This window comes from Notothenia rossii, assembly GCF_949606895.1.
Source record: "Notothenia rossii genome assembly, chromosome: 9".
Lineage (NCBI taxonomy): Eukaryota > Metazoa > Chordata > Actinopteri > Perciformes > Nototheniidae > Notothenia > Notothenia rossii.
The window spans coordinates 9,802,359-9,830,002 of record NC_136907.1 but is presented as its reverse complement, the minus strand read 5'-3'; the positions used below and the strand labels follow the sequence as shown (position 1 = coordinate 9,830,002).

Here is a 27,644-nt window from a genome sequence, read left to right as displayed (position 1 = left end):
GTTAAGAACATTCCATGGAATATAACAAAAAGTGTTTCTGAAGTGAATTACCTATCCCACCGTTAAGTGTAAAATTATTTTCTGTCAGTTAAAATAACTATTCAGTATTTGTTCTGCTATTGTGTCAAAGGTTAAGAAATGTATCAAATACTCCCTACTGGCTTTACACAGCTGAAAATGTTTTGGTAAACATCTCAGTCAGTGGAGGTAGACGCACCTAAGCATTTCCATTGTGTAACAATTTGAAGACAACTCAAAACATACAAGGACACTGAATCAGTTGTAGTTTATACAAATATTTATTCCTCCACAAGTCTTTCCAGCCACAGTTTAGATGATGCCAATCTGTAGAGAAGAAAGAGACATTCATTAAACAATGTCCACAGACAGAGTAAATACATCTGAACCTGCACTCTGGCATCAGTGGTTCCTTTGAATGCATCATTTTTATTCAGACGCAATACAATTTACATCACTTGCACAGGTTTGACAACTTATACATGCACATTCACCCATTAGGCTGAACATCCCATGTTACCCTGTTGAATGGCTGAAAGCTCACCTTGTTTGCAACATCCAATGCATCGTAATCTGGTGCGAGACGAACGTACGCCTTCTTCTCACCATCAGGCCTGTTGACATGAAAAAAACAGACATGTTAGAAGAAAAATCTCATGGAGGCGAGTGTATCATGTTTATATTTACAGAGGGACAAGTTGTTAAAGACCCATGTAGACTTTGCAAGTTAAGGCCCCTATGTCGTACATCAAGTCCAATAAAACCACAAGACTGTTCTTGCTTGAATAACTGTATACATAATGAAATTAGTGCCATCATTCCAGTTATCTAGATTCCAACAAGATATCTAGATAGTGTTCAGCCTGGTTAAGATTTCTTACCTGATGAGTGTGTTGACTTTGGCGACATCGATGTCGTACAGCTTCTTGACTGCGTGTTTGATCTGGTGTTTGTTTGCCTTGACATCCACAATGAACACAAGTGTGTTGTTGTCCTCAATTTTCTTCATGGCGGACTCTGTGGTCAAGGGGAACTTGATGATGGCATAGTGATCCAGCCTGCAGGAGGAAAATATTCATACATTTTATATCACGGTATAAACATGCCTTTGCTTGTCAACTTGTAAAGTTAAGTGTATCAGTGGTATACACGTTTGAATCACGCTTTGACCGTCATTTAGCACCCTGCATTTCTTAACCGTCGCTGTACTCACTTGTTTCTGCGAGGAGCACTCTTGCGGGGATACTTGGGCTGCCTGCGCAGACGAAGGGTTTTGGGGCGACGGAAGGTGGGAGAAGTCCTGATCTTCTTCTTCCTCTGGCTGTGTACACCCTTCAGCACAGCCTTTTTGGCCTTCAGGGCCTTTGACTTGGCCTCAGTCTTGACCGGGACAGCTTAAATGGAGAGATAACATTTATTAGACTTTTGTTGATGTTCCTCCAGATGGTAATACACTGCAAGGTGTTTTGGAAAAGTTTCCAAAAACATGAAATCCCTCTAAATTTCACATGTTGTACATAAAAGCCAAACCCACCAAAATGAGTACTTAACGAAATGTGTAAATGGGTCACGCTTTAAACTTAAGTGGCTTTAGTTAAAGCTACGTTCACATTAAATTCCCTTGTGAATGCAGCTACAAACGATAACAATGCAGATCTCTACAAAATATCACTTGGCAGGAGAATGATACAACGTTACTCTTTAGAATTGAAAGCCATTTAGAGCACGAAAACGCCAAAACTCCTCCGAATTTCCCCCCGTTAAAGAACCACTATATCACTCAAATGAACGAATTGGTCATGGTTTTTGACACTTTATGTTCCTCAATATTACATACAATAGTAACTTAAATTGCTATCACGTGTAGCTAGTCAAACGTTTCAAACACCGCTGAGGTAGAGCTAGTGCTAACATCATAAATTGCTAATCCACCAACACATTATACCCAATAGGGTGGTTATTATCAAGACTCATTAACGTTTACTTGTTAATACGTGTCTGTTTAAGACTGTAGGAGACAATCAAGACAGAATAACAGCTGTAAACGGTCAAAGTTTTTTGATAGTTTTTGAAGTAGCGTCAACCCTATCATGCTAACATTAGCTTAGCATCACGTTTTAGTATACATGCCGGTGAAGCATTCTGCGTTTTATAACATTTAAACACTTGACAGCAATATCCTGAGGTAAATTAAACCTCTTTCAATTCAACTTTTAATTGTGAGTATATCTAATGAAACGTTTAGGCTATAAAAGGTATTAACTGCGCGTATTATTCATAAAAAATCATAAGATTGACGAACCTTCCTTCTTCACCTTCGGTGCCATGTTGAGAAAGGAAGGCTGATTGGGGTTTCCTGCAGTATATGGCATGGGCGAGATCTCACTGCGGATGTATCGCGATATTTAGATGACTTTTTTTTTTTTGCGTGGTGTGGGTTAAGATGATCAATTTTCCTTTGCTTTGCTTAAAAATAGGTTACAAATAGCTTTGAATACGTGTTTCAGGAGCTGATTGAATCTAACACAACATTTGGTGATGTGGGACATGGTTTGCTTGATTGTTTCCGCCAAGCTGAAGCAAGTAGTTACCAGTTAGCTCTCTTCACTTCACAAATGATAAAAAAAATTATTTTTTTATTATTTTGTACCTTTTAAAAGATTGAACAAGTGCAGCAAATAATGATTATTTAAATTGTTGATTATTTCTTTAGCTGTATGGTTTATACATTTTAGGAAATTGGTAAAACATGTCAATCAGTGTTTGCCAAAATCCCAATATGTCTAATGTCTTGATGACTAAAACATTGTATGCATTACATTAATGCACACAATGTTTAAATATTTCTTACTGCACATATTTTATATTCTATAATTTATTGCATTCTATTTCGATGTAAATTGCTGCTTTATTTTATTGCTATCTTAATATATTTGTATTAGTGTTCTTAATATAGTTCGCTATCTGTACTTTTTTACATGTTTTTTTATTTTTATGTATGCAGCACGACACGTAGTCAAATTCCTCGTACGTGTGAACCTACCTGGCAATAAACCCGTTTCTGATTCTGATTTCTGACTGTCATAGAGAAGTAAAAAAGAAAATACTAACATTAAATCAACTGGAATCAGAATTAGTGTGGTAACTGATTCATTGATTATTAACATAGGGGGCATTAATCCATCATTAGCTTACAATAACAATGATTATAGTGCTGTACTATAATAAAGAGCATTAAATGCAAGTTTAAAAATTCTAAAACATTTGCACTGAATGTGTTACAACTTTTGCAATGAGAAATAAGCATAAAACATCTGACTAATTGTATAATGTCAGGCATTTTCTTAATACCTACAACACATATGTGCTGGGTATGAAAAAGCTGTCCGTATAACAGCAAAATCATCAAAGTTCAACATAATAAAATAGATTATAAAATATAATTGTTCAGCTCATCTTGTTCAAAGTAACACACTGCAGGTAACACAACCACAACACACGAAAACACGTTCATATTTATATAAACTTTTATTTGATACTCTCATAATACAAAGCATAAGTATGAAATGCAGCAGTACATCAGACAGCAAGAAGTATTATTAGAAAAATAATCCACATCCATCTTCATTTCAGTCTGCTTGTTCCACCATCCTCTAATCCTCCTGAGGCTTATTCTTCTTCCCCTTTTTCCTGGTGTTGAAAGAAGAACATTCGGTCATAGTTTTGTGACAATCCGATAAAAAGTAAAATGTTAAGGCATAAAACAGATCCAGAATATTTGAGGTGTATTAACATTGGCTTGGTTTAGGGGGTATAATCATATATGCATTTTGTAAATGTAATATACAAGATAGTCCCCGCACATATTCACACCGTACTTACTTTTTTAACCTGGCTCCAGATGAGTTGGATCCCTCCTTCTGAGACGCCTCCTTGTGCTTCTCACTTGCCCCTTTTTTCTGTGTCTTCATTCTTTTCATCAGCTCCTTTCCTTTTGCTTTCTTTTCCCCTTTCGCCTTCTTTTCCCCTTTTGGCTTCTTCGCTGCGGTTTGAGGCACATTTTGGCTCTCCTGCTCTCCACCTGCCGCCGGCTTCTCTCCTTTCTGTCCGTTATTTGGCGCTTGGCCTTTGTTCTTAATTAAGAATCGAGGAGTTGTGCAAATGGTGCTTCTCTTGGGAGGTCTCTGCTCAAGTCTCCGCTTCACTTTGCTAAACAGACAGATGCAGACGGACCATTACAATCATATTACAAAAAACGTTCACTTAAGCAAAACATAGCAGAACTGTCTTTAAATGCGTTATCAGTATTCATCTTTTTTACCTGTGAATCTTCTTGAAACCAATCATGTAGTCAGGTACAGGACAGCCAGCTTGTTTAATGACATTAGCGATGCTGTAAAAAGGGGGACAAAGACAAACATATTCATAATTCTTTTTGAATTGACTTCTTTGCTTTTAGCTACAAATATTGAGAGATGGCTAAATACATTTTCTAGGGTCACACACTAAAACCAGCTGTATGTGTTTTACTGCGGTACATCGGTTCCACGTACCTGCGCAGCAGTGGTTTGTCATTTTCTGTGAAGAAGGTGATGGCATTCCCCTGATGTCCAGCTCGACCAGTTCGACCTGAGGAGCAGCAAACATAATAACAGTTAGCAAAAATCAGATTCATTCATAGCAGTGGTATAATAACATCATAACAAATACATAAAACAAGGCTATAAAGTATTCCTTTGTACAATTAAGTATGACTCAAAGTTTAAGCGTAAAAACATTAGACAAACTAACTGACAGTAGTGTTGCCATGATTGCTTAGCACCAGGAATACAAATAAATAAATAAGACCAAATAACATTATAGCTGAAAATAACAACGTTATTTATATTAATTGACTTTTGGTTGTCATTAAAACATAAATCATACGTAGCATAATAGCATATGCTCAACACAAAATGCCAGAGTCCGCCAAACTACGTTAAAACCTCAGTTATTTTATTTACAATATCAAATAAGAAACACATTTTGGAATTTTGTGAAGCTGAGATCATCCCATGTTGGTCTTTTTACAAAATAAATGATTACCGTAATTTTCGGACTATAAGCCGCGCCTTTTTTCCCATTTTTCGACCCTGCGGTTTATATAACGGTGCGGCTAATCTATGGATTTTTACAGCTAACGGCCACCACCTTTAACTCTATGGGCTCTATGGCCGGTCCGCGCCCCCCACCTTTAAGCGGCGGGCTCCAGCAGGAAAAGCTGGAGGCCGGAAAAGAGTGAGACAGGTAGCGCGCAAAAGTAAAAGTGGAACCGAAAGTGGTACGAGAGACAGAACGAGAGCAAGACAGACAGACATTACGAGAGCGAGACAGTTTGTCCCCGTACCACTGGTTGAAAACCACTGCTGTAGATCACTGCCGGTACGTGCGCTGGGAGCGCACCGTTTAAGTTTGAAAGTTGAAAAGTGTGTGTGTCTGAAACGCTATGTGATACAGTACAGTTTACACAGCACAGTACATGTTCTGTAGCTACTATTGCACTAAATGGTAACACTTGAATACGTTATGCAAATATGCAACTTGTTTGTTGAAATGTTAATAAATGGGAGCTTCCTCAAACAGCCATCTCTTACCGACAATCCCCTCTGTGCACGAACCCTTACATATGGTAATGAAACATTAAAACACCTGCGGCTTATAGTCCAGTGCGGTTTATATATGTACACATCATTCAATTTAGCTGCTGCAGCTTATATTCAGGTGCGCCTTATAGTCCCAAAATTACGGTAATCACCATAACAATAGTCACAGTTTAATGTTTTATATACAAAGTTATCATTATATGGTTTGAATCCAATACTAGATATTACTGTGAATTATTTATAATACATAACTAACCAATCCTGTGGATGTACTCCACAGAGCTGGTGGGGAAGTCGTAGTTCAGCACGAGGTTGACTCCTTTGAAATCCATTCCTCTGGCGAGCAGAGCCGTGCAGATCAACACCCAAATCTTACCGGACCGGAAACTGTCCACCACGTTGTCCCTCTGAAACAGGGAGGCCACAGAGAGGGTAAATACAGTGGCACAGAGCGGACCCATGACACAGTGTAATGAGTGTCTGAGTGTACCTGCTGCTGTGTGCGGTCTGCGTGGATCACGTCCACGTTGATACCTTCATACACCAACTCATGGAAAAGCTCCCGTGCTCGATCGATCGACTGCACGAACACCAGCATGGGAGGCAGGAAACCCTAAAATGGCAAGGAGGACATTTAAACTTCAGTTGTAGAGAAAAAAGCTTTAACTGATTAAGTAAATAAAACCCACTAGATTACTTTCAATGTTTAAAAGTGCCCTCTCTGGAGTGTCTGTACCTTTGTGATGATATTCCTCATGGCCACCAGTTTTCCGTTCTCTGTCCCAACAAACAGCAGCTTCTGTTCCACCGACTCCACCGCCGTATTTCTGGAACAATGGATTATCTAAATGTGATTTTTTTTTAAAAATATAAACGTTTAAAGTAAAAAAGTTCTACTTGTGGATTCTTACCTGTGTCCAATGTTGACAGAGACCAGGTTGTCGAGGTTCAGGCGGCACCACTGCTCTACATCCGGCGTGCAGGTGGCACTGAAGAAAGCCCGGCGCACCTTGGAACCAGAACAGGCCAGAAAGACTGCGGCCAGCTGCTCCCTGAAGCCCGTCTTACCGCCCTCAAACAGCTTATCGGACTCATCCACGATCAGCCACTCCACACTGAACATGCACAAAAGACAACAATCAACCAGGATGTTCTGTGGTATTAAAAGTTCATGTATTTGTTGGTTAGCAGTGGAGATGAAGACAAGAAACAAGATGACAATTTAAAACAGATCTTCTCACAAACGGAGAGTTCGTTAACCACAGTTTATACATGGAGACAACTGGAGCTGCATCCCTGGCCTTGTTGATTCTTTTACCTCCTGCAGAAACAGGAACTGTCTTTGTAATTGTAATTAAAAATATATATACTTGGTCGTTTTCATTGGACATTTTATTTCTGGGTGGTGACACATACATCACTGCAAACGAGTTCACACTATTCCACTGATCGACAGGTGGCAGCCTTTTTGTTTATCTGTGGGCCGAAGACCACAAGCTAGTAAACATGGATGTTAACAATAGATACGATAAAGTAGTTGATCTCTAAGCAGGGTTCATACACTTTTTCAACAATGATTTTCAATGACTTTTCCATGACCATGATCCTTTCTTTCATGTGGCTAGCAAGCGCTGCCTCGCCCATATTTGAAATATCGAATATTTTACCACACAGTTTGCATTTAGCACGTCTTGGGTCAATGTCTTTTGATAACCACAATTGGTACGTGATTGTAAACATCTCTCACCAGCAAAATACTGCGACAGTTGCCATTTCACGTTTCATTACTATACGATACAGTACTTATTATCATTACAGTATTACTATTTCGGCGATTAGATAAAATATACATTTTATTTGATGCAACTTTAGTTACATTTCCATGACTTTTCCAAAACTTTGGGAAAAATATTGTTTTCCATAACCTTTCCAGGGCCTGGAATTAGCATTTTGAATTCCCATGACTTTTCAAGGTTTTTAATGACCGTACGAACCCTGTCTAAGTAATCAAATGCAAACTACATGTGTGTTAGATCTCAAGGATTCACATGAGCATGAGTGAGAACACAATTTATGCTCATTTAAAAAGACATCTTCGTGGGGCACCTTCATGAGAAAAAAACCTCTCCAGAGAGCAACACATGTTCTTACCTGCTGAGGTCGAGGGCCGGAGGATCCTGATTGAGAAGGAAGACCAGTCTGTTTGGAGTACTGACAAGTATATCTGCACAGAAGTGTAGGAGATAAACAGTGAGGGGAGGCGAATCACATTTTAATTTGTCTGTGGAAACGTTTTCCATTTCCTACCGTATTTTTTGTTTGACTGTGGTCCATATTTCTTGGCTGCCAGAGAGGCTTTGTCTATTATGTGAACTCTGAATCCTACTCCCTCTGACAGGCGGAGCAGCTCTCTGTAGGTCTGAACACAAGACAACACAACTGATTGAAAATGAATGCAAATATATATGTGACAATTCAACAACAATCAAAATAACGAGCAGCTGAAACACCCACTGTAGTCACTAGGGATTCAAACCTGGAAGCTAATACATATGCTGTATATTATTAGAGAATTTAAACAAATTAACAAAAATAACACAGCAAGTAAAAGTCACCAGATTAATAACAGAAACCGCTCTTTATTGTTAGGTATGTGCTAATGGGGGTACTGCTAACGTTTAGTGATGGTCATTAAATAGGAAAAACTGTGCAAGAACAATGATTTTGATGGATACTATAAAATACAAATTAAAGATAAAAGTAGAAATGCCAAAAACTGGACTGCTTTGCTATGAAGGAGGACACTGGACTCGGGCATAAAGCAAACAGACCAGTGTGTGTGTGTGTGTTGTTTGTACCTGGTTGGCCAGTTCTCTGGTGGGGGAGATGACCACAGCTCTGAAGCCCAGGTTGGTGGGCTGCTGCAGGTGGGCGAGCAGCGGGAGACAGAAGGCCAAAGTCTTCCCGGATCCTGTGGGAGCGCAAGCCAGGAGCTCTCGACTCTGACAGAGAAACCAGACGCACATTAGTCCTCACGCATTATTTACCCACCACTGATCCTGTGTGTGTGTGTGTGTGTGTGTGTGTGTGTGTGTGTGTGTGTGTGTGTGTGTGTGTGTGTGTGTGTGTGTGTGTGTGTGTGTGTGTGTGTGTGTGTGTGTGTGTGTGTGTGTGTGTGTGTGTGTGTGTGTGTGTGTGTGTGTGTGTGTGTGTGTGTGTGTGTGTGTGTGTGTGTGTGTGTGTGTGTGTGTGTGTGTGTGTACTCACATGCATCATGAGCGGTATTGCCTGCATCTGTATGGGCGTCGGGGAGCTCAGCCCGGCTTCCTTGAGGTTCTGAATCACCCGCGGGCTGAGACGATATTCTGACTGCAGCTCCTCAAACGTGCACACAGGGTCTGGTACGTCGCAGCCGTGCACATTTATACGGTGTTGAGAGCGAATGAGATTCACCTAAAACAAATAAAGGCAAAATCAATTTACCCAATATAGAGAATAAAACAATGTTTTAATAGGAATATGTTTTAAATCGAATCATAATCTCTTTTTCAATTTCTTGTGCTGCAAGTTTTGCTCACCTTTTCCTGATGAAGATGCTTCAGCCTCTTCAGCGAGGATTTCTCCTTCCCATCAGTCGACAGGTTTTGGACTTTTCTGTCCAATGAGGAGGTCCAAGTGATGCCGCTCCCCTCTGTGTCTTTGGCTAGTCAGGAAGAAGACAGGGAACAGCAGTGAGTCTCTGACATCAAGTTCATTAGAAATGTCCTCACATACCACTGCTGTGATGGGAAATCTTAATTAATAAACACATTGAAAACAGCCAAGTTGGATCTGGCGACATGGATAAAATCACAGTATACGTCACTTTGTAATACTAGAAGAAAGAAACTACTATCACAAATATTATATTAAATATGTTGGATTTAGATAATTGTGGCAGTCTTTTTCTAACTAAACAATATTATTGTTACATAGTATAGTAACGGTAATTACTGATACAATTCTGCATTTTCTCTGTTCTAGATTACCAACTTTCTGTCACTCAATTATACACTAATGACATTTCACATGTACACAACTACAGTTTGTCTTAAAAATACAGCAGTTTATTCCTAATCTGTTCAGGAGCAACAAACAAACAAGCATTTACCTGCCACCTGGTCTTTTTTCCTCTTTTTCTTTTTGGTCCTCACGTCTTTCTCTTGATCTCTTTTTTTTCTTTTACCTCCTGCTTCAGAATCTCCACTTTCACTTCCCGCCTCACACTCTTCTCCATCATCCTTTTTATCCTCAGTCACCTTTACAGCTCTGCTCTTGGATCCATTGGTTTGTGCTGTGCCAAAGTAATCGATAGCAGAGAGAGTATCTACAGACGCTTCCCCTCCGTGAGATTTGGCACCCTGTAAAAAGAGACACGAGTACAGTCATTGTTAATAGAGAATACACTTGTGTGACAAATTGTCGCACTTCTCCTATTGAAGATTAAAGCACCCCAAACTGCTTAGGGTTAGAATATCAACAAGAAATATCCACAAAATACAAACACTGTAGCAAACGTTCCCGATGGGTTAGCCAACATACATATAACCGCGCCTCGTGTTATTATCATTCAACATTTTCCGTCTATTATAACATTAGCTTAACATGTCCAGTTTACCTTAAACCTTGCAGCGTCCTGACCAAACCTCTTCAGGTCAAATTTTGCTCCAGCTCCGAGTTTTCGAAACAACTCGAAGGCGTCCATTTTTGCAGCAGCGTGCGAGTCCTCATCCAGACATCACTAGTCAACATCCGGGTGATCGACCAGCAACTCTGAACGCTAGAGCCCTCTGCAGGCTGCGTTCAAGAGTGTAAATGTTTGTGTCAAAATATGCTTTTTCTTTTATTTACGTGAACTTTGACAATTAAATGTACTTCGCCTTTCCCCTCCTTTTTATGGAGAGTTTAATATTGTTCTCCTGACATTTTGTCAGCAATATTTCGTTTCTATTCAGTTTACATCTTTTCCACAACCTTTCTGACAAGTTAAAATCACATTTCTCCATATTTCCTTCAAAGCAACCAGGATGTTTAAATAATTATGTCCATAGGACATCTGAGATAAGTGTTATGTTATTTCTTATGATGTTATAGGTAGATAAATTGACAGTATTTCAAATTAGATAGTGAAATGTGTAGGTAAGTGCTTGCTCACTTTAGTGTTCAAATCAGAAGACAACTTCAGGAAAATATCATGTTGGAAGACAGAGCAGGTCAAATATTTCTCAGACATCGACACCTACTTTGTATAAAAAAAAATCAGATTGTGGGAAGTCACAATATTTATTGTTTTTTATTAAATACAGTTGGTCAGTCCAGTCAGCATCACCATGTCTGTGTTCACATTGACAATGTAGTGAACTTCGTGATGATTAAATGATTAACGGCAATATTGTTGGAATCAATGGGTGTTTAAGACTTTTTCATTTACAGAAAACATATTTCAAAGTGGCAGATGTACATGTATGTGATTAATAATAAAACAATGCAATTCATGTTAATTGGAACCACGTTGCACGGTAGGTAGTCAGACAAAACTGTCTACGATTGAAAATATCATAATAATGAAACACAAATGTATTTCGCCTCTAAAAAAATGAAATCATTAATACTTGTATATTAATTTCTTCTCAAAAATATACTTCATGTCTTTGTATGTCACATGTTAATAAATAAAGAGTGCAAGTGCAATTAGATAAATGAAGAGATATAAAAGGCACTGCAACATTTCAAATAGCTTGAAATGTACATTAGGAAAACAGGTTTTCTAAAACAGTCTTGCGCTTAATTGTGGATTCCTAAGATCACATTGTAACAAATGTGGTTATTTATTTTTGTTTCCAGTCCACATTTAGTTTGTGATTCCATGTTTGGCCGGTCCAACCTGAGAGAGCAGTCCTTGTTATCTCAGAAATCAAACACTTCCCAGCTCTTCACAGGTCTTAAGCAAATCCTCCAGGAAGTCAACCACCAGCTCTTTACCTCTCCCCTCCTCTCCTTCAGCCTGCAGCTCCTTCAGTCTGATCAGGGTCTGCTGCACACCTCCAACTCTCTGCTGAGGGGTGAAACTGTCCCCCGCGGCATCTTTCTCCCCCTCTGCCGCCTCTCCTCCTCCCTCCTCCGCTCTCAGGTATTTGATCAGATGCTCTTTAATGCCCCCCCCCTCCTCCCCGGCCAGCGATTCCCCGAGTGCGGCCATGTCTTGCGGCTCGCTGACACTCAGCAGGTGTAGGAGGGCTTGTGAGAGTGTGTGTCGCAGGCTGGCGCTGTAGCGAAACTCTAAGAAGTCGTTTGTGTCTTCGCTGTTCTCGAGCGCTGTGGCCAGGGAACGCCACACACAGCTGAACCGCGCTGAGTCGCCATAGCAGACACGCTTAGCAGGGATTGCTAGAGCAGCAGCAGACTTGATCCGCACCTTGAAGTTCTTACAGGAAGTGACAACATGGCAGAGGGAGGAGAACGCGTCACATGACCAAGGGGCTGAGTCTAAGAGGAAGAAAGGAACAGAAACTGTTATATTGGCTCTCTTATAACTGTTCTTATTCTTTATGAGGGTCCCCATTAGCACTAGCATGAGCATTTGCTATTCTTCCTGGGGTCCGCACACACACTTCCTGGACTCAAACAAAAATAACAGCTCATCATTTCATGCAATTCACAATTCAGTGTGAAATCAAAACAATAATGATCATTTCTATTTTAACCCTCATTAAGCCAAACATAAATATGTTCCTCATCTTGGTCGGAGCATGGTCAAAGAGACAGTTTATTACACCGTTTTGTCCAATTCTCAATGAAATGCAATTGAATGTGTTGAGACTGACGCTTACCGAGCGGCAGGGCTGGGTTTCTGAAAGCATTCCCCAAGGCGTAACAGGCATTCCACCTGACCTTCATAGTGGCCTCTGATTGGACGGTTTTCACCAGAGCACGCACTGCGTCTTCCAGCGGCTGTTGGAACGCAGAGCGGGTCAGCTGAGTCTCACGCAGGAAATGAAGCAGATTCCCGAGCGCTCGCACTGAGTTAGACTTCACCTGGAAGGAAGCAAGCGTGAGAGCCAATCAAAAAGAAGACTCGAAAAATTATGTATTTTTAAAGTGCAGATATTGATGAACACAAAATATCAAAACATATCAGTCAAACTATAAGTTAAATGAAGCAAGTGTACGTTCATTTATCAGAATCCGGTTTATTCCCAAGTAGGTTTACACACACGAGGAATTTGCCTTGGTGTTTATGGTGCATATATAAACACAGTCAAAGATAAATTTTAAGAAAAGGACCAATCAAATAAAACTATTTGAAACAAATATTTTAAGAAAACATGTTTATGTTAATAGAGATTCTAAAACCGTGAAATGAGCACTTCTGGCTTTTATAAGTCCATGATTTTTTGGAATAGGTAAGATGGCCATAATAAGGTCTGTGATTGATATAAGCTTAAGAGATTTTCACATTTAGTTTGACAACATAAAAACGATCAAAACACAGTTGCTTTCTCTCTTTGACCAAACAGCAGTCTTTGTTTTCTGAGCAGATTCTAAAACTACAGTTTGTCATAGCTGACTCAAATCTGACACATCTGAAATGGTGTGTGTTGGGGGGGAGGGGGGGGTGTTCGGATCAGGGGAGCACAGGTTCAAACCCCACTGCAGTCAGCATTTTGTTGTGTCCCTGAGACACTTCACCCCAAATTGCTCCTGTGGGGATTGCCCACAGTATTGAGTATGGAAGTATCTAACACGTAGTGTGTGCCTTGCTCTTGCTCGGTAAAGAGTGAGCGCTCTCACCCTGTCTTTGTCAGCTGACGCTCGGTTGGCTGCCTGCAGCATTTTGAGCAGCAGCATGTCCGATAACTCTTCCTGGAAGTCCACACCTACACTCTCCCTGATAAAGAGACAGGAGATGGACAGATTTTAAAAATACAAATCTCAAAATACTATATCATACTGGTTTTGAATCAAACAACTTCTCTCTGACATTAAGATGATATGTTGCACATTGTACACAAAGCTTCCTCTTATATCTGCACGTCTTTCCACTTCATACCAATACTGCACATATCTTTACAGGTACATCTATATTTCATGTAAATATTTCGATATTATATTCTTAAGATAGTTTTTATAATTTGTTTAATTTTTTTGGTCCGTTCCTTACAATTGATCTTCTTTGACTGTTTCTGTATGCACCTTATACACCAAGGCAATTCCTCGTATGTGTAAACCTACTTGGCAATAAACCGGTTTCTGGTTCTGGTTCTGTTTTTTATAAGATCAATAAGAGATCCATATTTTAATCTGGTCAAGATGAGATTTTTTTTATTTCCCTGATACCACTCACTCAGCACTTTAGGTTTCTTACATATTGACAACCAGTGTGTCTGTGAGGTTTCCCAGGGACCAGGCAGCCTTCGCACGGACATTTGTTGAATGATCCTCGAGGGCAGCGAGGATAGCGTTTGCTGTATCTGCCACGAACATCACATCCTGAACAGAGAGAATCACAACTTGTATAACAGCTCCTTGTGTGCAACGATCCGATGTTACTCATTTTGTTCAGTGGCAGGTCTGACTCGTACCTCTCTCAGACAGGGGAACAGGATGTAGACCCCCAGAGCCCTGACGGCGGCCGTCTTCACCAGGTAGTTATCACGGTACGTCAGCCCCAGCAGCACGGTGATGCACATCAGCTGCGTCTTGTCCTTAAAAACAACATCGCATTGCAATTATAAGAGAGATTTCTCACTATTGGAAAGAAGGCTTCCATCTTGGAGTGAGAGGAAAAAATATCTTAGTAAACTCAAGACAGGGATTATTTAAGACTTAAGAGGAAAATGGGTACTTGTGGGTTATAGGTCAACCACTTTTTTCAGACTCTCTAAATAACCCTAACCCACCCCTAACCCTAACCCATTGCCCACACAATTGAATTAACAACCAAAGCAATCGTAAGGTAACCATATGACCCATACAAACCAACCCATTGCGATCGTCCAAAAATACATTATAATAATACAAACCATTACCCATACAAAAAAATTGAAACTAGTACAAACTTATTTACTATTCAAACTAAATTCCCCACTTTTAAGTTGTTGCTCCCACACTTTGGATTGTACCATAAAAAATGAAAAACAAGCCAAAGGAGAACTCACGGGCAGCTGAGCGAAGGCCTGCGGCAGGATGGAGGACAGCGTGTCACAGGCGCTCTTCTGCAGCGGGGGGTGCTGCTCGCTCTGCAGAGCTCCGTTCAGGGGACCACTCAGGACTTCTGACCAAAACTGCATCACCTATATCATGCCCACATATGTATGAAATCAAAACACTTCCAAATATCACAGTTACTTTCACAAAAATCTTACATTTACAAAAATATAAATTAAAGCAGCCGTGTATATTTCCAAAGAAATAAATGTCCTAATTTTGCTCCTCCGATTTCCAAATGTAAGAAGACCAGTGGGAGTCATGTACAGTATAGTATAGCTGGTCATCTCCATTTCTTTTAAGGGGGGCGGGGTTTGTTGAACTGAACTAAAACTGAGACGTCATGTGGATTATTCTTTTTGATTAAGAGTGGATAATTTGAACTGTTGAATACATGGGCGGACTGGCCATTGGGAATACCGGGAGTTTTCCCGGTGGGCCGGTGTTGTGTGTGGGCCGGAGGGCAGGTCGGATTTGAAAGGAAAAATATATTATTTTTTGCCTAAATCCTACTGGCCCACATTTGTAAGTGTTCCGGCCCCTCCCTGGGAGTGGGGTGTGTGGGGGCGCGGGGGCTGGGCCGTTTTGATAGGCTACCTATGTTCTATCTATCAGATAGTTTCACTTTCACATATCAGTGATATCACAATACCCACCACCCCCTTTCCCTTCCATCAGCAGTGTTGCCAGGTGGGCGGTTTTCCAGCCCAATTGGGCTGGTTTTGGTCGCATTGGGTGGGCAAAATTGGGCTTGGGCTGGTGGACAGAATTTGAGCCGGCCGGCTGAAACATGCCGCGCATTAAGTGAGCCTGTCTCAATGAAGTGGGCCTGTCTGTCAATTAATCCCCGGGCTACTTTTTCCCCCCCAGTCCGCCACTGGTTGAATATATTATGTTTTGCTGCATTTAAAATACCTGTGTTTGTACATTTGTTCAAATGTGTGAAATAAAGATATAAATGTTGAACTGGTTAAGAGGGTAAAGTGTTTTATGGTTCCCCTTTAAGTAACATGTAGCCTTTGTGGGATTCAACATTGACTTTCAAAATTGTCATGCCTATCTTGACTGGCACCACAGCAAGTATTTGTCAAACCTCTTCAAATACTATATAAAACAGTTTGTACTTACTTGGCTCATGGAGACCCTCAAGTTCTCAGGTACGTTGTTTTCTGATCTGTACTGCAGGATTATTCCTGTCCCCAACTCCTCGAGTAACTAAATAAAAGACAATGGCACAGAAATCAGCGAGCAGATCAGTCATTTCATAAATATATTTGGGAGATTCTTATATAAACCATTTGATGCAGATAAGAGAGACACAGCCAAGTCATTTCTGATGGAGTAACTATGAGGGTGTTACCTTTGTTCCATGCAGCTGTATGGAGGGGTCCGTCTCCCCGAGGCAGCGAGCGCTCACCTGCCCAATCTCACACAGACATGCCTGGGCGAGAGAGAAGTAGCCGCGCACCAGGTAGGACATGACCTGAAACACAACCACACCTTCAGATTTTAGAAATGTCCGTTTGAGGTTTTTTTTGTGACTGTGTCATTCGTTATCTGTCACCTGCAGAGCTTCCAGTCGGACAGGGGAGGGCTCTAAAGCAGTTCCACTTCCTGTTCCGTCGCTGTCTGATTGGTCCTCTCTGGGCTGAGTCACCAGACACATACACAGCTGCAGCAGCCAGGGCGCGGTGGCGTCCTCTTCACTCGGGGTGCGTGGAGCAGTGCTCGAGCTCCTCATGGAGGATTTGGCTGGTGTGCGGCTGGGCGAGGACACGCCGTCTCTTTGTCTCCAGCTGAGAGCCGAGTCTTGGGGAGTAAACGAACCGCTGCTGCTGCTCTCCGGCTGCCGGAGGAGGAGCTGCACCTCCGGGAGAGGAGCCTGAGTCGTCACCAGGGCCCCGTAAAGGGTCAGGACGGACACGCGGACATTCACATCTAAAGACAGAAAGCATATTAAAATAATCCTCTGTTACTGACCGGTGCCGTTTTTTTATTAGTTTATTCCACTCATGGCAATTATTATAAAACAAAACATGTACACTTTAGTTTTTTGTGGCCCACGATGGACCGGAGCAGGGAGAAAAAATACTTACAGCTGCTTACAAATACTAACAGTATTATGAAACCAACATTTAAAACCATTTAGTTTTTGATGTATTCAGTTTTTTCCTTTACGCATAACTTTTGTGAGTGTACCGAGGAAATACAGACCTCTGTGGCGCACATAGGGACGCATCTGCTTCCAGAGCGTGCTGAGCAGACCCGGTCTGAGGCGGTGGTAGGGAGCGTTGGACACCAGGTACGCCAGACACTAAAAGACAGGAAGGATGGAGATAAGAAGCTCAAACCTGTTTCTTTTTGGCCGGCAGATTTCGGTATCATCCGTGGTTGTCAAAATAGGTTTAATTTAACAGTAAGTTTTAAACAGATGTAAAAGTACAGCTTCAAATGTTTGGTTCACCAAGTTCAGAGCAGTAGATTCCACCAATTTGATCGAAGTAATCATTCTTATAAAACGTTTAAAACGTTCAGGCACTGGTAAAGAGGATACTACAGGAGCCATAAGAGTGGAGGAAAGCCTTAAGAAGGAAAAGAGTTCATCCGAACACTGTGCATGTTGTCCTACCTTTATGACCTGCGTGAGAGTCTGAGGGGAAGTCTCGGCCAGCAGAGCCAGACTGAGAGCGCGGTGCAGTTCTCTGACGGAAGTTGCCAGCGAGAAGGAGAAAGGCGTGTAAGATGTACGAGGGGATGCAGTGTCCTCAGCCACAGCCAGGAACTGACGGGAGCCATCCAGCATGGCCGACAACACCGGGAGAGCACAAGCACGCACCTGAAGGAGAGGAAAGATGGTTAGGATTACAGATGCTACCGTCTTACATGGCCAAGACAATTGGGACATAATAATAATAATAATAATAATAAACGAATATATATATTTATATAACACACAAGTGCTTTCCCATACAAATACACGGAGACCAAGTGAACTAAACGACATCATATACACATAAAAACAGAGTAAAATCGCATAAAAGCTCAAATAAAGTGAGTTTTTAAAAGTGACTTAAAAGAGCTGACAGACATTGCAGTCCTGATCTCCTCGGGCAGCTCGCTCCAAAGTCCAGGAGCGCTGACAGCAAAGGCTCTGTCTCCTTTGTGTTTGAACCTGGACCTTGGAAAGACCCACAGCAATGCCTCTGAGGGTCTCAGTGTGCGGGACATAGTGAGTTTTACCTTTGGCGAGGGGTCCTTCAGTATGATCGTAAAGAGGGTGAGAGGAGTGGGCCTCCCAATAGGAGAGTCGGGGATGAAGGAGGACCAGTACCCGTACAGAGTCCTTTTCTCCACACCTTTCACCACCGTGAGCAGGCAGTGCAGCGCGCCCTGCCGCACACGACTGTGGTACAGCCTGGGAGATAACAAAATATGAAGGATGATTTCTAACTTGTTCAGCCAGCATTCAGAGGAAGAAAAATAACATCCACTTTGTAAACAATCAAACCGTTAGACATAAGTTCTTTACATAATAGGGAATATGACTATGTACATGCAAAAGGTACATGGGTGTGCATCTCCAAATGAGGCGTCTGGCAAGTAGGATAGAAAAAGCGATAGTCATTTTATGTACGTCTGAAGGGGTTCCAAAGATGGCTTTGATTAGGAACGGGACACTCGTTTTGTTCTGAAATGTTCTTCCTAAAGATGAGACTAAAACTGTTAAAGCTTAGAGCAAATACAGAACCTAGGGGCATGAGCAAATGGGGGATCAATTGCAACATTTACACAAAGAATACAAGGTCTTATGTTTGTAGTAATGCAATAAAAACAGAAGCATAAATCAGGGTATATGCAGGAATCCTGAAGTCAAATGTAAAACCTTTAAAACCCTTTCCTACATTTTAAGACCTCATCGCCACTTTGAGTTTTAAACGGTTACCTTGGCGACACACTTTACCTCACATTGACTATATACAGTATTGATTGTCCTTCCTCCTTATCTTCCAACCATTTGGACGCAGACTTGCATTTCCCCATAACGATGTTGCTTAGCAACCGGCGTAAATGGAGCTTTGCACGCTATCAAGCAGGGAGCGTGCGATGTCCTGTTCAGATGACGTCAAATCCAACGGGATGCCATAAATAAACTACACAGAATCACACTACACACCTACGCAATGATTACATTCAGGCAGACTGTAGAATACAACCTCTTTGGACCATTTATATACTTATTGAAAACAAGCTAGAAAATGTAATACCTTGGAGAATGCCGTTTAATACTTTTTAATAGCCTTTGATTTCGTTAAATTGATTTATCAACGTTTAACACTTTTTAAGACCCCGCGGACACCCTGAGCATGTTTGTATCAAAAGGGCGGACATGGGCAGTGGCTTTCAGTACCTTAATTTGCACTGAGCACTGCCTTCTGGGTCGGAAAACTCGGAGTCAGAACTGATTGTCTTCCAGGATGGGTAGAGAGATGGGTCCGAGGGTTTAGACAAGCACTCTCCTTCCCTTCTTCCTCCCTCTCTCCCCCCTGCTTTCTGAGGTGACTCTCCATCCTCCTTCTCTCCATCATCACCCCTGCTCTCATCACTGCTTGTCTTCTTCCCCTTTCCTCTGGATTTCTTCTTTTTATTCTACAGAAAGACATTCAAAACATGAATTGACTGATTTGATTTATTAGGATTTATCAGTATGCCAAAAAAAACGTTTGTTACCGCTGAGGTTCTGCCTGGCACGGGGGCTTCCTTCGGTTCACAGGGTTTTGGTGGTTCTACGGGTTTTGATGCAGAGATTCCTTCGTATTGAGGAAGAGTTGCTGGGTAAAGCACAGCGGGCCACTCGACACTCACACCTGGTGTCCCCTGAAACATCAGCCTCTGCAGATGTACAAATGATTACTACAATATATTTATAACTGCCATGTGTGTTTTTGCAGGAAAAAAAGACTAAATAACGAAAAGCAATAGCAATAAACAAATATTTAACTGCCTACCTTTATCGCAGCCAGTACGGATCCAAGCTCATCTCCAACAAACTTCCACTTCCCGCCTGAGAGACAAGTCTGAAGTCCCTTCAGTGCTGCCTGGATGACCTGCACAGAGGACAAATGAAAAGGCACGGGTCATGGGAATGAAAAAAGGCATTTCTATCCCCAAAATGTTCAACAAAACAAACAAATCTTTATTGTTATTTTTTATGTGCTGCCCGCTCAAATAGGCCAACAACTGGGGCGCCAGCAACAAACAAATGATACGCACCATGCAGTAGAAGAGCTCATCGGTGTTGGGTGGTTTGGTTGAATGCAGGGTTTTCAGGAAAACTTGGAAAGATATAATTCTGTATTGATCCTCCAACAGTGGCTGACCAGGGAACCTGGAGAGATACAACCACAGAAAGAACAACAACCAAGAATTTGAAAACTTCAATAACAGATTTTCATTGGCCACTTCGGTGCAGCATACACAGTTCTAAATGCAAATGTGACATATCCTTAAATTGATATTAAGTAGTGAGGAAGTTAATTTGTGTACATTTCCAATATCCTTGAGAGATATTAACTCATTTGGAGTTGTTTCTGGTCAATTGATTATGAAGTGAACGTATTGTAACTCACGCTGGATAGGAACATTGACTAAATTAAATGTAATGATGAATATTCACCCTCTTTTTAAAAAGGTCACATGTTATGCTTTTCCGGTTATTACCCGTACCCGACCAATCCGTGGAGCTCCTCTCACGCACACACTCATTCAGCTTATCTTTTCTCAGCTGCGGCTCCGCGGATTTATCAGCTTGAACTCAGCCTGAGACAGCAATACACCGCAGAACTAAGCCTGAACTCAGCCTGAGCACCGTGAGTGTGTGTGTGTGCTCAGGCTGAGTTCAGGTGAGTTTCACGGTGTCTCGCTGACTCCACGCAGCAACCAGGAAACGACACCAGTAATTCAGCTCACACTGTCCGCTCCAGCAGCGAGCCCCACAAAGTCCCGCCAACACGGCACCCACACCCCACGCAGCATTCTCATCTGTTTGTCATTACTGGTGTCATTTTCTGGTTGCTAACAAACGCCATTTTAACACATAATCACTGATGTTCCGCTGTTATGGTGGTTGACTAATCAGAACAGAGTGGGCGAGCTGACCAATCAGAGCACAGTGGGCTCATAGGGAGGGGGGGGGCAGGAGCTCCAACAAGCCGTGTAGGACAGAGAGTGAATACACATACTATACAGAGATGCTGTATGAGAAACCAATGTGAGTTTGGAACATTGAACAATGTAAATCTATTTTAGTAGAACTCAACAATGGAATTATGATCAGTAGAAATGGCCATGACATGTGACCTTTAACTCAGTTTTTGATCTTTACCAACTCCTGATGGAAATATCTGTCCTTTAATAGCGTTGCTAAAGGCTCCACTATGTTTACCAGCTGTCCGTACACAATTTGAGACCAGCTAGTAAACATAGTGGAGATAGTGATAGTGAGATTTTTTCTGCCGCCAACTGCATCCAAAAATAAATGCTAATAAAGCGGTGTGAGTGAACCAATCCAGCAAGATTAGAGCCGGACAGCTAGACAATGAGAAAGCCTACCTGAAAAAGATGTTGGCCATGCAGGTAAGAGCAACACGGCGTAACTCCATATTTGTCTGGGATGGAGAACTATACAGCAGAAGGACTCCATCTTCACCCAGCAAGTCACTGAGGTGCTATAAATGACAATAATTTCAAGGTTAATATTAGGCAATTACCGTTCATTAAAATACCCTTAGACAAAGCTTGTATAAATATCTACCTGTTGGCACTGAGGTCCATTTCCATACACTATTGTGGAGAGTGCAAGGAGGACATCAGAGTGTGTCCATGTACTGCACACCTTCAGTGCATTAATGGTGTAGTTTACCAACACGTTCAACGTTCGCTCGTCCATTATTACCTTAAATAAACAGTGAGAAGAGAAGGTAGGACAAAGAAGTACAGTACATTTCAGGTGATTACATAGAGAGGAATAAGTTATACTGTTAATTAAGGCTAGTTGTTACCTTTAGCTGATTGAGCAGATGATGTACCAGTTGGCAGAGTTTGACGACTAAATGTTCTTGACTCAGCGGCACAAGACCGCTGACATGTTTCAGCAGATTGCACACGTCCTGAAATGGGAAATAAGAGACTCATCACAACCGAGAAGGTCTTGAACAGCAAAGAAACAAATAATCCTGATTAACACATGTTCATTTTGTACTTGGGTAGAAATTTGATACAAAAGACAAACGTCTTTATAATAACATTCAGGGGGCAGAAAACTAGTTTGCAGTTAGTATTACAAGGCTATTCCAGTGGGAACAGAGAAAATATCTCTCCAAGTTGTGCAGGCATTATTAGTACTATTTTGGTGATAGTGAGAAATAAATGTTTCCCATTATGTTTTGTAAGGTTGCCAAGGTGGTTGCTAGGGTGTATGGCGTTGACAGGGTGATACTGGTCGGTTCCTAGGGAGCTGTGGTGTAAACTGTAAAGTAATCAAGTTCATTTACTATTACTGTACTTAAGTACAATTTCGAGATACTTGTACTTTACTTGAGTAAGTATGTTTGAGTACAAAAAACATATAATATATGATTCCAAAATGGGACAATGTGCATAATGATTACTATTGGTCCTTTAAGTATATTTAGATGCGAATGTGCTTTTACTTTTGTAACATTTTAAATTCAGGACTCTTTCTTGTAACAAAGTATTCCTACATTCTGGTATTTTTACTTAAGTACAAGATCTGAGGATTCTCCCACCTCTGTTCGGGAGTACCTCCTACTTTCCTATCGAAAGATAGTTGCAGTAGTTGGACGTTTTCAGTATCCCACGAAAGTTGAGGCACACTAGGAGCAAAGTGAGAAAGTGGTTACCTCTGGTGGTATGTTGATAGTGGGGTCGAAGGTTTTGTTGTAGTTTTCGGACAGCAGCTGGTCGAACAGCAAGTTGAGCTCATCTTTTAGATTGCCTGATTCTGCTCGTAGGGCTCGGAGCTTTACTGCGCAGCGGGAAAACTGCTTCTCCACGTCGGCCGAGGAGCCGAGCCGCCAGCCGTTGGTCCCCAGTGGGGTGAACGGGGCGGCCTCCGCGGACAGAGCCACCGGGGGGAAGTCAGGGACATCACTGCGACTCATGAGGGATGCTGGTGCAGCTAAAGACTCACTCTGAGCCGCCATTTTTTTTTATCGCGGAAGTGATGTGACGACTGACTGACTGACGACCCGATTTGCTGCGTACGGCAAACCAAGTAGGACAGTTGACATCGTTTTAATCAGCGCCATATATCGCCTATATGGCGCTGGTTTTAATGAAAAAATGTTTGTTATTTCCCTTTTTCCAGGAATCTCAAAAGAGAAAGTTTGGCCTGACTAATACATTTCTAATGTTAAATAAGATGAAAGACATTCACAGTTAAGAATTCGATATGAATTATTAATGCCATTATTGCATACATTTACAGTAAATATGTATCCAGTATGATAGCTTTCAAATTGAAGTTAAATCAATTTCTCACTTATTCTAAGAATTAATTTAACCCACTTAAAGGAGTCAAATAATCGTGAAATTAAGTTGTTTCTTTACGAAACGCCGCCGTGTCAAATGTCTTACTTGGGTTGCCGTACGTAGCTGTCCTGTGCAATGCAAATCGGGTTGAGAGCATCACACACTACTACTACACTACTAAATTAAGATGAACTACCGTTATGTAATTTCTTTAACGACTGCCTATTGTACATATATCAGAATGAGATTCAGAATCAGTTTCATTACCAAGTAGGTTTAAACGTAGCCTACGAGGAATGAATTGCTTTGGAAATAGTGGTGGATACAGAGAGACAGAAATACAAATACGTAGCAAAAAAAATACCATCATAACAGCTATTTTAAAAAGCGATATGTATATATATACACGTGTTGTTTTTAAATGGCACATTAGTGGGAATTGGAAACCTGTGGTTCAATATTACTGAGTTGAGTCAAGTAATGTAATCATGTATTCCCGTTATGCAACTTTTACTCCACAAAATCTGTCTCACAGCTCTAATTTCAAATGATATTTCCCCCCCCAGTGAAAATTATGCATCTCCACACTTTATGTTGAATGTTTTTGATCAACTGAATGATGATGTGTTCATTTGTGTTCTGAAATTTCAACAAAACCCTTTTGTCTCAGCCTGAAAATGCTTAGTAACAAAGGGTACCGCTTAATCAGAGCCCATGACAAGTTCACTTATTAGACATAAGTGCTGCTCACAGGACAGTGATTATAGTATTTAAAGCCATTGCACAACACTAAATAATTTTTTTCTTTGACAAATACTGGAAACTCACAGTAGCACTAGTCCGAGAAGTAGTAAAACAACTACAGAAATTATTTCTGTAGTTGTTTATTTACTACAGCTCTGACTAGTATGCAATAAGCATGATTTAGTCTTCTTTCATTGCAGTTAAGGTAGTTTAAGCTTTCATATTCACTGCAGATATCAGATAAATGTAATGTGAGTCAAGAGCACACACTTTAAAATGTATACATCAAGGCATCTGTAAACTGTTTAACATGAATTTGTAAGAACTAATGTTAAAGAAAATTTGCATTGTTTGTACCGCTGAGACAAAAGTGAGATCTCATGGTTCACAATATTGTGATCAGATTCAACCTTAGTTAATGCAAGTGAGGCAAATTCAAGGCACGCATAGACAGAATACACATTTTGAACCAATTTACTGTTTCAAAGTTGCTTTGTGCTCAACTTGTTGAACATATCACAATACCAGACTGCACACTAAATTACATTCCAGAGATATACAGCACTAACATTGTAAAGATTCACAACTGGAGTGGAAAGAGGAATGTTCAAAACCTTAAATCTCTTGGCATGTAGTTTTCTTTATTATTAATAAGCAACAGTCTTGGAATTTATATTCAACCTCAGCCAATACTGAAAATTAAAGTCATCAACAAAAACTCTGTTGCTCTTTTTAATTCCATGAAAAATAAGTTATTTTACAACATATCCATACGAAACAATGTACAAAACATCCGTGCATCAATGCACAGCAAAAATAATAAGCGGAAATTATGAGTCATGATTCAGTCAGATGTGAAAATGCTGACCGAGAGCTGGAATGGAAAGTAGTTTTAAATTGGCATTTTCTATGAACGACACTTCACCAGTCCAGGCATGACTTAAGCGCCATCCACCTATGGTGGTAGTGTTGTAGGTGGCAAACTATAACAGACTGAATTAAGCAGGAAACCAGGAGGTAGGCATGTCTGTGAATGTACAGCATTGCACAGAACTAGTAAGGGCTGAATTAAAAGTAGTTTTCGAAGGGGGCATGTTTGAATTTCAGCCTGACTTGAACAGTAGTATAGCCACTTGGCCCAGGTAGAAGTAAATGAAATGCTTGGTCTCGTGCGTCACGTAGCTGCCAAAGTTCCTCCCAACAATGCAATGCCATGTGGGGTTGTACTTCTTGTCAAACTCCTGCAGGGGGGACAATGACAATTAGTATATCAAAGATTAAAGGCCATTCCCAAACAGTTTCAATGAATGTTTGTATTACTCATTTGATATTGATCCAAGTTACCTTTTTGACATAAGCAGCAATATCCTTCTCAATGTTGTACTTTTCCATAGCCTGCATGGCACAGTCCACTGCATCCTGCTGCATTTCATCAGGCATGTCCGCATTCTTTATCACAGCCTTCTTGTCAGACATTTTGGCTTTTTGGCTGCAAAAGAGAAAAAAAAAATTAAGTTGAGACATTTTTACACTCGTTGAAGTGCAAACAGTGAGCCTTGTTGTTTCCTATACATCAGAGCTAACACAAGCTATAAAATCCCATTTACATTGGATAATTGCCAGTCTCATCTTAGCTCTTAATTTTACAAACCAATAAACTGGATAGGTAGATAACTGGAGGAAGAATCTTGATCCCCAAACAAAGAGTTGTTCTGGATCATTCTTAGAGCCATTATAGACACTTCAGAAAATTGGGTTTGTGGGACACACCAGGGTTTCTGCTTGCACATATCAGAGAGCCATAAAAACAGTACATGCTGACATGACATTCATACATATCTGGACCTGGACTGTACAGCTGAAAGCATTACAACTTTGATTAAATTCCGTTTGAGAATCAACCTTTCAAAACACTACTACCTGCCTCAAATATAAAAAAATATCCATCTATCAAACAACTCAAATTGTAAGATTTGCAAACAACAATTCAAAGAAGGTGGTAGGAGCCTTCAGATACAGGTTCTCAGGACAAACACAAGAGGAGGCTCAGGCAAGATTAGCATGCTATCAAGAGAAAGCTCAGTCCTCTCCCCTCTGAGGGCACAGGTTTTAATAAAAATACACACAGCGAAGCGTCCTCTTACACATGCAGCTATTCTTACCGTCTCTCCGCGAAGGTAAATTGTTTGTTGTACGTTTAGGGTAGCTGCACTGTTTTTCGTTCATTTATGCAAAGAAAGCATGCGTATCTGCCCCGCCCTTCAGGACGCATCTGCTTTCTCATTGGTTGCAGGGAAGCCTCCACCCTGGTCACGGCGTTTTTCACTTGCGGACAGTGCCCGCATTTTGTTTCCACCCAGAATGCATTGTGTTCAACCCTTCAACCCCCATCCCCTCCCTGAGAGAAAGTGATTGATCCAATCAGGTTCATCGATATCGTTCTGCATAATTTGCATTAAACCGTTATTTATCTCTTAGGCCCCAAAAAGGAGGTTATTGTTAATGTATTAATCCCGGGCCAGTTAAAAATAGACCCTAAAGCATATTACTACAAAATAATATTAAACAAATGTATTACACAAGGTGGCACTGTGCCTCTCATTGATTAACTCATTTTATTTAGTTTTTAAATGAGAATCCATTCCCAAATGGCGAATAAAGACCTAAACATTTAGGTAATGCACCTAGCTTTAAAAATCAAGAGAACATTTAGTAGTTGTTATAAAATACATGGAATTTCCACTTTCTGCACGATGATGACGTTATGAACATCAATTTCTGCCTTCCTGGAGCCGAGCCAAGACGGCCCTAACCCTCATTGATTGAATTGATTGATTGAAAAGTTTATTAACAGCTTGTATATTGGGTACAGTACAGTACAGCTCAAAACATACAATTGTTAAGGGGATGCAGACCAGAGAAAGACTTTTGTCTTGTTTACATCAGGGTCCCCCATTTCCAATTCATCATATAATTTAAGACATATTTGACATACAGATGGCTTATTTACAATTTACATACAGGTGTTTTTTTACATACAGATGGCTTACTTACAATTTTCATTTTAGATTTTGTTCTAATACATCCTAACCGGACATTTAAGACATACCAAGTCTACAGATATACAGTTAGTAACAGAGTCTAAAATGCGAGTATATACATAGATGGGGGGGGAAGCTGTCCATTGTACGACAGGTTGAGATTTGTACCATTACCGGAGCCAGTTTTGCAATGCTCTCCCCCGAAGGTGCTCTTTAAGAGAGGTTTTGAAGGTAAGTATAGTTTTACTTTCCTTTACAGTAGTGGGAAGAGCATTCCACCTTGATGTGGCATAATTGCGAAACGTGTATTCCCCCTTTTTTGTGCCAAATCTGGGTTTTACATGATTTGTGGAGCTCCCTCTGGTGTTATGATCATGGTATTCCTTGACCTTTGGGAACAATT

General features: G+C 40.9%; 4 protein-coding genes across 4 annotated transcripts; all 4 read right to left on the bottom strand.

Annotated features, from left to right (window-relative positions):
• Positions 1–280: 280 nt before the first annotated feature.
• On the bottom strand, positions 281–2,438 carry rpl23a (ribosomal protein L23a). The gene is made up of 5 exons (XM_079647414.1): positions 2,321–2,438; positions 1,232–1,412; positions 900–1,076; positions 563–632; positions 281–345 (listed from the first exon to the last, which is right to left on the bottom strand). Exons 1-5 carry the CDS (start codon positions 2,388–2,390, stop codon positions 331–333), a joined length of 513 nt encoding a protein of 170 aa, XP_079503540.1. The 5' UTR covers positions 2,391–2,438; the 3' UTR covers positions 281–330.
• A 1,089-nt stretch (positions 2,439–3,527) lies between these two features.
• Positions 3,528–10,475, bottom strand: ddx52 (DEAD (Asp-Glu-Ala-Asp) box polypeptide 52). The gene is made up of 15 exons (XM_079647185.1): positions 10,318–10,475; positions 9,811–10,060; positions 9,239–9,363; positions 8,928–9,113; positions 8,519–8,662; positions 7,968–8,079; positions 7,812–7,884; positions 6,572–6,775; positions 6,397–6,487; positions 6,151–6,273; positions 5,917–6,067; positions 4,572–4,647; positions 4,340–4,411; positions 3,901–4,227; positions 3,528–3,708 (listed from the first exon to the last, which is right to left on the bottom strand). The coding sequence occupies exons 1-15, from the start codon at positions 10,402–10,404 to the stop codon at positions 3,672–3,674; spliced, it is 2,058 nt and encodes a 685-aa protein (XP_079503311.1). The 5' UTR covers positions 10,405–10,475; the 3' UTR covers positions 3,528–3,671.
• A 501-nt stretch (positions 10,476–10,976) lies between these two features.
• On the bottom strand, positions 10,977–23,202 carry heatr6 (HEAT repeat containing 6). The gene is made up of 20 exons (XM_079652299.1): positions 22,826–23,202; positions 21,965–22,072; positions 21,718–21,858; positions 21,516–21,631; positions 20,178–20,292; positions 19,913–20,011; positions 19,635–19,796; positions 19,315–19,553; positions 18,147–18,321; positions 17,536–17,742; positions 17,121–17,220; positions 16,471–16,844; positions 16,267–16,389; positions 16,035–16,121; positions 14,858–14,992; positions 14,282–14,404; positions 14,065–14,189; positions 13,491–13,587; positions 12,530–12,734; positions 10,977–12,185 (listed from the first exon to the last, which is right to left on the bottom strand). Exons 1-20 carry the CDS (start codon positions 23,126–23,128, stop codon positions 11,614–11,616), a joined length of 3,606 nt encoding a protein of 1,201 aa, XP_079508425.1. The 5' UTR covers positions 23,129–23,202; the 3' UTR covers positions 10,977–11,613.
• Positions 23,203–24,820: 1,618 nt separating this feature from the next.
• dynll2b (dynein, light chain, LC8-type 2b) lies at positions 24,821–26,520 on the bottom strand. The gene is made up of 3 exons (XM_079651705.1): positions 26,363–26,520; positions 25,545–25,689; positions 24,821–25,441 (listed from the first exon to the last, which is right to left on the bottom strand). Exons 2-3 carry the CDS (start codon positions 25,674–25,676, stop codon positions 25,304–25,306), a joined length of 270 nt encoding a protein of 89 aa, XP_079507831.1. The 5' UTR covers positions 25,677–25,689; positions 26,363–26,520; the 3' UTR covers positions 24,821–25,303.
• Positions 26,521–27,644: the final 1,124 nt, after the last annotated feature.

Excerpts from the sequence above, each read along its gene's own strand:
- rpl23a (XM_079647414.1), bottom strand. The coding sequence starts at position 2,390 with ATGCCATATACTGCAGGAAACCCCAATCAGCCTTCCTTTCTCAACATG. Across the intron at positions 1,413-2,320 it reads ACCGAAGGTGAAGAAGGAAG|CTGTCCCGGTCAAGACTGAG; the intron begins GTTCGTCAATCT and ends TCTCCATTTAAG. Across the intron at positions 1,077-1,231 it reads AGTGCTCCTCGCAGAAACAA|GCTGGATCACTATGCCATCA; the intron begins GTGAGTACAGCG and ends TTCCTCCTGCAG.
- ddx52 (XM_079647185.1), bottom strand. The coding sequence starts at position 10,404 with ATGGACGCCTTCGAGTTGTTTCGAAAACTCGGAGCTGGAGCAAAATTT. Across the intron at positions 4,648-5,916 it reads GGAGTACATCCACAGGATTG|GTCGAACTGGTCGAGCTGGA; the intron begins GTTAGTTATGTA and ends GCTGCTCCTCAG. Across the intron at positions 4,228-4,339 it reads GGTTTCAAGAAGATTCACAG|CAAAGTGAAGCGGAGACTTG; the intron begins GTAAAAAAGATG and ends CTGTCTGTTTAG.
- heatr6 (XM_079652299.1), bottom strand. The coding sequence starts at position 23,128 with ATGGCGGCTCAGAGTGAGTCTTTAGCTGCACCAGCATCCCTCATGAGT. Across the intron at positions 20,293-21,515 it reads ATGGCCAACATCTTTTTCAG|GTTCCCTGGTCAGCCACTGT; the intron begins GTAGGCTTTCTC and ends GTATCTCTCCAG. Across the intron at positions 12,186-12,529 it reads AAACCCAGCCCTGCCGCTCG|ACTCAGCCCCTTGGTCATGT; the intron begins GTAAGCGTCAGT and ends TCTTCCTCTTAG.
- dynll2b (XM_079651705.1), bottom strand. The coding sequence starts at position 25,676 with ATGTCTGACAAGAAGGCTGTGATAAAGAATGCGGACATGCCTGATGAA. Across the intron at positions 25,442-25,544 it reads TTGCTGCTTATGTCAAAAAG|GAGTTTGACAAGAAGTACAA; the intron begins GTAACTTGGATC and ends TCCCCCCTGCAG.